The sequence below is a fragment of the Osmerus mordax genome, chromosome 6 (assembly GCF_038355195.1).
Source record: "Osmerus mordax isolate fOsmMor3 chromosome 6, fOsmMor3.pri, whole genome shotgun sequence".
Taxonomy (NCBI): Eukaryota; Metazoa; Chordata; class Actinopteri; order Osmeriformes; family Osmeridae; genus Osmerus; species Osmerus mordax.
In genome coordinates this window covers 11,509,610-11,519,804 of record NC_090055.1, presented here as the reverse complement: position 1 = coordinate 11,519,804, position 10,195 = coordinate 11,509,610, and the positions used below count along the sequence as shown (strand labels likewise).

Here is a 10,195-nt window from a genome sequence, read left to right as displayed (position 1 = left end):
TAGTCATTATGTCCTGTTGGCCTTGGCTTTTTGGGCACAGGGATGATGGTGGAGGACTTGAGACAGGCTGGCACATGGCATGTCTCAAGGGAGGTGTTAAAAGATGTAAGGGAGGTGTTAAAGGTTGACAGCAATGGGGTTTTTGGAACTACAGCGAGCTACTTGAACCACGTGATCACGTGTTGGCGAGATCAAAGCATGTCGCAACTCTCTTTTTCTATGGCTCTGGGTCCACCGTGGCACAGAAGAGCCCAGAGTAGGTCTGTGTGTGATCAGAGGGCAAAGAAAAATTTCGCTATTAAAGTGACAGTATTTTCTATTATGAAAATACTTGCTTATAATTCTTTTATTTTTTCTGGTCTGGTTGGCTTCCTTAAGATGGCTCATGTGAACATGTCATTTTCTTAAGTAAATCATTCATGCTGCATAACACAGGACAGAAGCTTCAGGTCATCATGGCCATGTCCTCAATCTTGTCACACTTAGTGTTACGGTACAGCAATGTTCGGACCTTAAAACAGACTAGTGAGGCAAAAGGTTTCAAAATGTAAGTGTTTAATGTCGTAGCAGAGTTAACAATCTGGCAGTCTGGAAGGTGAGCAGGGTTTACATAGATTGTTGAGGTAACACTTTATAAAACATTAACAATACGTTATTAAATAGTTAATAAGCTTATTATTAAACACTGTTGATCATTAATAAACACTGTTGATCATTAATAAACACTGTTAAAAATTATGTATTTTATTCATAATACAATTCATAAGGTGTTTGATAACTGCATTATCATACTTTATAGACAGCTTGTTAATATAGTTGCAAACCAGTAGTTTAAAAGGTGTTAGTGGTACATGAGCTGGTATAGAAAGCATTAGCAAATGGTGAACAAACCATTTACATTACCTTTATAAAGCATGAGTAAATAACTAACAACATATTTACTTATGTCTTTAATTAATGTATGCCAAGTCAAATACAGGATGTACACTATGCTTTGCAGATATCTTAACAACTATTTTATAAAGACTTACTAATGATGCAACTTCTGATTAGTAATGCAAGTTATAAAGCATTTACCAACTGTTAGTTAAGGCTTTTGCGTGACCTAATCTAAAGTGTGAACTATTTATGCTTTATTAAGCATTTATAGAAATACTATAGACCTATAGATGTTGTGTTTTTGTTTTTTAGAAGAAATAGCTGTTAATTTATTTACCTGGGTAATAAAATAGTATTTTATTTCCATTAAGAAGCAATACAGTAGAATTGGTATAAAAGTTGGTTACCCAAAGCTGTATTTTATTTTCCAAAAATGGCTGTAATAAACTGGAAATGTTTAGCTACTCCTCAACAGGTCTGCAAACGCCTTTGAAAGCAGAGATTTGTTAAAACGTTCAAATCGTTTTAACAAATAGAGCCGACAAAGCGTTTGCTGACCTGTCAAAGAGTAAACATTTGGTTTCTTATATACTACAACAATACGTGGGAAGATCCCAAATCAAACACGGCGAATCTGGAGCAGGCGCCATCTTGTCAGAGCAATCAGCTGCACTTGTACTGGTGACGTCACTACATCTCCAAGGCAACATATCAACAACTCTTTTGAGAACGTCTTCTGAACCAATAAGAACAGCATATTGGTTCAATTGCAACAACAGTACGAGCGTTCTGATTGGCTAATGGGTAGTCATGCCAGCCGCGTATTAAGTCTTTATATATATCTATGCGCGTATTGACCTCATCTGCGATCTGATACGTGTTCTTATTGCCCTCCGCCGATGTCATCTTCAAAATGAGCGAGATCGAAGAGTTTTAGTAACCAGATGACAGTGAAGACATCAACAGCAACGAGGAAATTCTTAACTTTCTAAAAGAACAGAAAAGTGTGAACACAGACAGATAAACGACAAGCGCTAGTCAGATTGCTAGGTTTGGTTGCTCATATTTCAGATTGGTTGCTAGGTGCTAACACCTGCCAAAGACAATGATGGTGCACTTCTACTCAGCCATCATTGAGTCCATCCTCACCTCCTCCATCACCGTCTGGTACGCTGCTGCCACTGCCAAGGAGAAGAGCAGACTGCAGCGTATCATCCGTACTGCTGAGAAGGTGATTGGCTGCAATCTGCCTACCCTCGAGGACCTGCACACCTCGAGGACCCTGAGGCGAGCGAGGAAGATTGTGGCCGACTCCTCCCACCCTGGACACTCCCTGTTTCAGTCACTCCCCTCCGGCAGAAGGCTGCGGTCTATCAGGACCAATACCTCATGCCACAAAAACAGTTTCTTCCCTTCCGCTGTTGGCCTCTTCAACAAGGCCAAGGGACCACACTGACTCAAATGACTTATTACTTAAAACACTCTGCTTTTGCACTGCACCACAACATGGTATCTTGTACATTTGTATTTTTTGTAATATTTGTATTTTTGTATTTTTATATTGTAATTTACGGCAACTTATATTTTATTGTATATTTAATTATATTCTAATCCCACTTAGTACTGCTAGTTTATGTACCCTTAGTATAGTTAGTCCACATATTTAAATTTTAGGTATATGTTTATTGTATGCACCTTCCTGCCAAAGCAAATTCCTTGTCTGTGCAAACATTCATGGCGAATAAATCCCTTTCTGATTCTGATTCTGATTCTGAAACACACCGTGAGAAGACTTGAGTAGAGCTGGACAAAACAACATGTTTTAAATGAAAAGAGCTAAAAATGCCATATAATAAACAACTTACTAACCTCGACCGTTCGGTCATGCCGGGAAATATCAAACTGAGGTCTTAACGTATCGACCGCTGTCACTCTCGGCTAGTAGCGTTAGAGCTAAGTAGTTAGTAAGACACATGACTGTCATTACTTCAATAAAATAGTAATTTTGTCTATCACATTGTGTTGTGTCTGTTTCCTTTTGAGAAACGTATGTTCAGCCTTTGTGAATGTGAGGTTCGAGAATGGACAAGAATACCTTAATAAATAACTTATAAATGTTTAATAAGGCATAGATAGTTCACACTTTAGGTCAGGCAACAGCCTTAACTAACAGTTACTGAATGCTTTATAACTTGCATTACTAATCAGAAGTTGCATCTTTAGTAAGTCTTTATAAAATAGTTGTTAAGATATCTGCTAAGTATTGGTGTACATAATGTATTCGACTTGGCGTACATTAATTAAAGACATAAGTAAATATGTTGTTAGTTATTTACTCATGCTTTGTAAAGGTAATGTAAATGGTTTGTTCACCATTTGCTAATGCTTTCTATAGCAGCTCATGTACCACTAACACCTTTTAAACTACTGGTTTGCAACTATATTAACAAGTTGACTATAAAGTATGATAATGCAGTTATCAAGCACCTTATTAATTGTATTATGAATAAAATCTATAATATTTAACAGTGTTTATTAATGATCAACATAGTGTTTAATAATAAGATTATTAACTATTTAATAATGTATCCTTAATGTTTCAAAACGTTTTATAAAGAAACTGTAATGAATATTGGTTCGTTCGTGGAGCAGGAAATTACTGCCAAATATGTCAGGCTGAAAGAACACCACTACAAACGGGTAACAATATAACAAGGTCTTTATTGCGTCAGGACAAGGGTTCTCTAAAAACTCATAAGCTGAGGTGAAATACTCCAGGGCACAACACAGGCTACACCGGCACTCAAGGAAGTTGGCTCTCCCCGGACCACACTCCACCCTCCCCAATCCTGTGAGAGCACGGCACTCTCAACGCTGGGTCAACCCCCCAATAGACACTCCAACGTCACTGCACTCTCGAAGCTGGGCCAAACCCCCAGTAGACACCCCAACGTCACTGCACTCTGGCACTCACTCGAACGCACACCTACGCTACGTCACTCGTGTATAGGGGAGCCCAACTATCCCCCTTTGGACGGTTCCCTGCTCCTCGCACCCTGTTCTCTCCCACCGCCAGGTAATTTAATAAAGCTAATTAAAATGGACAAGACAACAGACAATGATAGCGTACTTAGCCGCCGCTTGGCGAGACCCTCCCCCGGGGTCTGAGCTTGGGCCCGCCGTACACTTTCCGGACTGGATGTTGGCTGGACGGGTTGTTGCTTAAGTCGACAATCAATTACAGAGCACTCTCCTACTTTCCCGCCCTATCGCTGCTAAAGGAGGCAGATATTCCTCCCCTCCTGCCACAGGAACACTAACCCCTCTCGCTCGCTGACTTCGTCGCCGGCAGTCCTTATAACTGCGAACGCTCGCCACCCGCCTCCCAAAGTGCTCACGCTCCGACTAGCCTTCCTCTGTCTCCGCCAGTCCCCCTTTTAACCACTCCTCTATACCCCCTATAATCAGCCACACCTGCAGCCACTAATTACATGAGCCCGCAGCTCATTTCCATTACATAACTATTAGTTAACACTTAGTAAATGCCAAAAAGCGTTGACTTATTATAAAGTGTTACCATTGTTGATGGCTGATCTGCCACAGGTGAGGATGGTTGTCTGTCCCGGGAGACTCCGCCCATGCACACACAGACGCACACACAGGGAAAGGGATGGAGGAGAACACAAAGGAAAAGAGAAACAGAAAGTGTCACAGCCAGGGGCGTGACACTTAGGAGGGTTCATGCTCATGGCTTCCTCTTCTTTGAAGGTTTAAAACTTATGTCCAAAACATATACAAACATTATCTGAAAAATGTGGAAACATGAGTAAATATTGAATTCATTTTAGTTCGACATGACATAACATAGGAAGTGAGTTTCAATAAAGCTAACTGAAATTGCATACAGTCAAACGTGTTGCTACTGTACATTAGTTTTGCTATACATACTCACTTGGTTATGACCACAAACATTTATCTCCTTACCTCCTCAGTGACAAGGATTTTCACATCACACTTCCCGCAATCTCTCTTAACAACCAGACCCTTGAGGTACAACTCCTTGACATCAGGGAAATAGTAGGCATTCTCAGCAACAAAAGGTGCAGTCTGGGCCTCAATCCTCTCCCTAAGGCTTGCGAAGGTAAATCGCATCTTTCCCATACTGGGCCATATCCGCGTCCGTACTCATGGTGGCGGGTTACTGGAAGGAACAGATATTAAACTTATTTGTACAGAAACATATTCTCTCCCCTTTTTTAGAACTTGCTGTTGTAACCTCCTTTACATCTACAAGAAGTCTGTGTAAGACCTCAGCATTTACTTTGGTAACTTGATTTGAGTTATAAAAAGTGGCTCTTGAATCAAAGTCTAATTTTGGATGTGTCCATGCAATGGCAGGCAACCAATAAGTCCTTCATCTCAGTTCGAAAGACCTGGTGAATTATTTTCTAGGCCAGCGGTCCCCAACTTTTTTTGCGCCACGGACCGGTATCATGTAAGACATATTCGTCAGGGACAGACTGGGTGGAAAGATAGACCCTGGCCTTTGATCCAAACTGGCCCACCAGAACCGCCCCCGTATAAGCTTACGCCACCATAGCTGCCTTAATGCATGCACATTCTGGGTTTGATGTGATCCTAGTTTATCCTGGTCCTAACCAAACTCGTACATTTCATTTGTACAGAGAGTTTGGGCTCGCTCCATTAACAAGCGTTAACTTCCTTGAAGGCGGGTACTCTGTTGAAATTTAAAACTATTGGATCTGCCCAGAGCCACTCTGGATCTGCCACAACCAATCGCTAGCGTTCGCCTTAGCCAACTCCTTCACGACTAACGGAGCTAGCTGGAAAATCAAACGAACCCCGTGGGGATCAAAGATTGTTCTTGCTCCGAAAAATACTTTTTGGAGCTTTATGAAAATAAACATAGCTTCTTACGTTAGCTGTTAAAGTGACAGTATTTTCTATTATGAAAATACTTGCTGTAGAAAAAAAACTTTGCTCGCGCGCTATGCGAGCAAAGTGGCCCCACTCCGACCCTGGTGACACCCGAAGTGCGTTCCTTATATCCAGTTCATTCCGTGATTTTGTTTGATTGCTGTCCCGGCTGAAAATCCCGCTTCACAAAGGATGTTGGAAATGGAAGCAGGGTTTTCAGTGCTTTTGTGGCGATCTCAGGATATTCAGCCTTCATCCAAAACACCGGCAGAGTTTTGTTGTCTCAAAGAGCCTTCATTGAGTGGTATCACATGTGATGTGTCAAGAGGAAGAGACGCGCGTGATAGTTACCGCTCAATGAAGCTCACAAACTTGCTAAAAAATGAGTAAACGTCTTTGCAGAGCTTTTTTGCTCAGGGGAAAAGGCCCGCGGACAAGCAGAGAATCCGGTCATTTTACAGAATAAAACGTCTTTCAGACTCAGATAATCAATTAAAAGGAAATAATGTTCTTAATTTTTGTCTGTGCGGCCCGGTACCAAATGACCCACTGACCGGTACCGGTCCGCGGACCGGTGGTTGGGGAACGCTGTTCTAGGCCAAATGTCTCAGTTGGAAACGTATTACAGTATGTTTAATATATGAGGCTATATGTGGGGGTGGATGTGATACATAAGGTCACATTACGTGCTTTCCACACTCAGTGTCTAAGTTGTAAAATAGAACATTTCAACCATTCAGCAGTGCTATTAAATCTAATGTCGGTGATAAAACCTTGTAGACGCTTGATTAGAGAGGTGTTGTCAGATGTTAAAGCCCTGCTGCAGAAACACAGCAATGAAAAAAGCTTTTGGTAACCCAGTTAATTCTGTATCTGAAGAATGAAAACGTTCTAGTTGAAAGCATTTTTAGTTGAAATACTAGGTTTGGAGTTTTTCACCCACAATAGGCAGTAAGGGCAATAATATTCTCGATTGATTAGTACCAGCTGTTGCCTGTTGCTGGCAAGACTATTAACCCTCGTGCTGCCTTCGGGTCACATGACCCAAAGGTTCATAACGAACCATCGTTGTGTTTACCCAATTTTACCCAATACAAAAACAAATAAAAATAATTTTCTTTTAACCTTCGCAATGTGGGGGGTCTGAGACAGCCCAACGGTTAAAAGAAAATGCTTCACTTTGTTTTTGTATGCGGTAAAGTTGTCGCAATACGACGGTGGGTCACAATGACTGATGGGTCAGAATGACCCGAAGATAACACAAGGGTTAAGAAGGAACAAAACAGAGGTCTTTGCTATTTAGTCTAGAACAATTTGCATCAATCCACTGCAATCTGTAAGAAGGAAATAAATTGTTGCATACCATGTGAAAAGTAATGCATACTTGCAGCCATATTTCTCATTTGTTTGATTTTGCATTGTTTTGACCCTTTTGGCCTTTACTTTGGCATCTTCCTGACTCTGTTGATTATATTAATAGCCATCCTCTGCAGACATAATACACGTTGCACACACATTGGACGACGAATATGTCTGTGGGGGATCCCTTTTAGTAAACTGACTCCCAGTCGTCTGAGGTGAAGACGTTCCTCAAAAGCTTGTTTTGGCTGCCATCCAGGTTCCTCTCATTTCTCTTCTTGCTCCAGGTTCCCCCTGTGTCATTCCAGATTCTAAATTGGGTGTCAACCAATGGGGTCACCACCTCATGTACTAGGGAAAACTCATGAGTAACACCAGGGGCCAAATCTTTAAACTTAAATCCCTCTAAATCAAGTTTCTCAGAGATTTATGAACACTGAGTATGAGATTGGTACTCACGTTTGTCTTAATAGATTCCAATTTACTTGGAAATTGCACACATGATCGAGCTCCTTTTCCACACCTCATCCACTCACTTATTTTACCATACATGGTTGCTGAAATTCCCATAATTCCTCTGTTGACAAATTACAGCCTGTTAAGTGATATGATTGGGCCAGCCCAGTGTCAGTATGGAAAATGAACCAATGGGCCGCAGTCCGTGCTTTAAGGGCCGGGCGTTGGCCAATTTTAAGTTTATAAAAAAAATATATCGGCCCACCGCAGTACTGGTCTTGTGTGTTGTGTTTGGTCAACATATTCATGTACTTTTACGTACTCTACTCTAACAATAGCAGGTTATATCATTAGAAAAGAATAGTTGGTGTAAAAGGTTTTTAAATTGTGTTCAGTCAAATTTTATGAACCATGTGTGTGGAATACGGTGACAGAATTGGGTTTTTATACATGATTTTATAGTTTTGAACGAAGTGTTTCGTTTTGCAAAAGATTGGAGGTGTTCTGCTACTTGTGTGTTGTGTGAATCGTGTGTTGTGTTTTGATAAAGTGAGCCCTTTTTTCAAAATTGTGCTTAAACAATCTGAAAAAACTGCAATGTTATAATCACCCCACTCTGACCAAGGAGTACAGTGGAACAAATATGACAACAAACCCATGTAAAGGAGACATGGTGTACTGTATGACTCACAAGCATGGAAATGGATAACTTTTCATTTCCTGAAGCTACTGTTCACTTTAGGTTTGTGATTAGGGAGGGAGTCTGGTGGCTGAGCGGTTACGGAATGGGGCTAGTAATCCGAAGGTTGCTGGTTCGATTCCCTTCCGTGCGAAAATGACTTTGTGTCCTTTGGCAAGGCACTTAACCCTAATTTGCCTCGGGGGAATGTCCCTGTACTTACTGTAAGTCGCTCTGGATAAGAGCGTCTGCTAAATGACTAAATGTAAATGATTAAACTACTACTACCCTCTATGAAAAATAGGTATATAAAATACCAAATTGATTAAGGGTATGTTTAATGTGCTGGAAAAAACATTCAATTAATGTATTACAATGCTTAAAAGTTCTGAGTTTTGTTAGGTGACTGTTGCATTGTCATGCTTATTTATCTAATCAAGAGTAGCTGTCACCTGTAAGGGCTTAGATTATTAAAAATAGAACAAAAGCAACTCTGTGGTCTCTCTGAAGGATGTGAAAGTAAGTGAAAGAAGTAAGTTAAGTGAAAAGAAAGTTAAGTAAAGTAATTGTGGAGCCTATAAAACACCAGCTTAACCTCTAACAGCTTTGAATATTCCACCTTTTTTATTGTGAATGTTTTAGACATTCAAGATGTTCATAAGGTCCTCCACCTCTCCTTGCAGCCTCTGCTTGGTCTTCTCCAGAGAGGCACATTTGGAGTTGGTGGCCTTGATGGTCTCTTCAGCATCCTGGAGACGCTGAGCCAGCTTCTTCCTGTTGGGGACAAAATACACTTGAAGTACTCCATAAACAGCGGACGACTTGGTCAAGTTTTTCCACACAAAAAATAGGGAAAGACTTATTTGACTTCCTTCAGTACCCCTCTACTTTGGATGGCATCACCCTCATACTTGGTTTGACTTTATATTGGTTATACTGGTTGGTCAAAATCTTTAACAGAAGAGACAGAAGAGAACGTGTGACAAACTCAGTCAACGAAAATTATCCCCTTGGGGGAAAAAAATAATATCCGTCAGTCCATCTCTTTGGGTAATTAATAGGATATTACTATTTTAATTTAGTTTACATTGACCTCCTCTTCAACATGCCTCGAGATGTTTTGTTGTCACAGACCTTAGAATTATTAAATACCTTGATATTGGTGGAGGTCATCAATCTCCATCTTGTATTCACTCTTCTCTTTCTCCAGCTTCTGTTTGACGCACTGCAGGTTGTCAATCTGCTCTCCCAGCTCTGCCACACTGTCAGCCTGCTTCTTCCTCAGGGCTGAGGCTGTGGACTCTGCAGTGTGGAATCCTCCAGATCACATCTCTTCACTAATCTCACGTAGAGGCTTGAGTGGTCATTCCTCAGTCTTGGCATTACCATAAGCGTCCAGCAGAGGGTTAGCTGCAATGATTCCATCCTCAAGAAAACTCAAATGGGAGTTGGTCAGTTACTGAAAAGGATCTGACAAATGCTTAACATTATTAAAAAAGAACATTTCAAATTATGGAGCATTGGGACTTTTTATAATTTATTTTTCCTTAGTGGTACTTACAACAGATTTACTGCTGTTTGATCGCCTTTCTCAAGTCTATTTCATGGTGTATGCTTGAAATGTTAAAGTAGCATCTATACAAGCGATTACACTGGGATAATAAATCATTTAACTTAGTTTTTCAGCTGATGGTAGCATGAAATCTTGTTGTGTTCCCAGAGACAGATGAATTAGACTTTTGGTTGACACTGGAAGAAGTAGATTCTGGGGGGGGGGGGGGGGGGGGGCAGGTGTTGGCGGGCAGAAAAACAGGCAAAGGAGGATGTGTCATGGTCTGTAACAGGCAGAGACAAAAGCACGATTACTGAGCATACTGAGACAAC

At 40.9% G+C, this 10,195-nt stretch overlaps 1 protein-coding gene across 1 annotated transcript; it reads right to left on the bottom strand.

Moving 5' to 3' along the window:
* Positions 1-8,913: 8,913 nt before the first annotated feature.
* On the bottom strand, positions 8,914-9,648 carry LOC136944791 (myosin heavy chain, skeletal muscle-like). Its single transcript, XM_067238692.1, has 3 exons — positions 9,464-9,648; positions 9,192-9,262; positions 8,914-9,085 (listed from the first exon to the last, which is right to left on the bottom strand). Exons 1-3 carry the CDS (start codon positions 9,482-9,484, stop codon positions 8,950-8,952), a joined length of 228 nt encoding a protein of 75 aa, XP_067094793.1. The 5' UTR covers positions 9,485-9,648; the 3' UTR covers positions 8,914-8,949.
* Positions 9,649-10,195: the final 547 nt, after the last annotated feature.

Coding starts and splice junctions, on each gene's coding strand:
- LOC136944791 (XM_067238692.1), bottom strand. CDS start 9,484: ATGACCTCCACCAATATCAAG. Junction 9,263..9,463: donor TGACCTCCACCAATATCAAG/GTATTTAATAAT, acceptor CTTCTGTTAAAG/ATTTTGACCAACCAGTATAA. Junction 9,086..9,191: donor ATGCCATCCAAAGTAGAGGG/GTACTGAAGGAA, acceptor TGTCCCCAACAG/GAAGAAGCTGGCTCAGCGTC.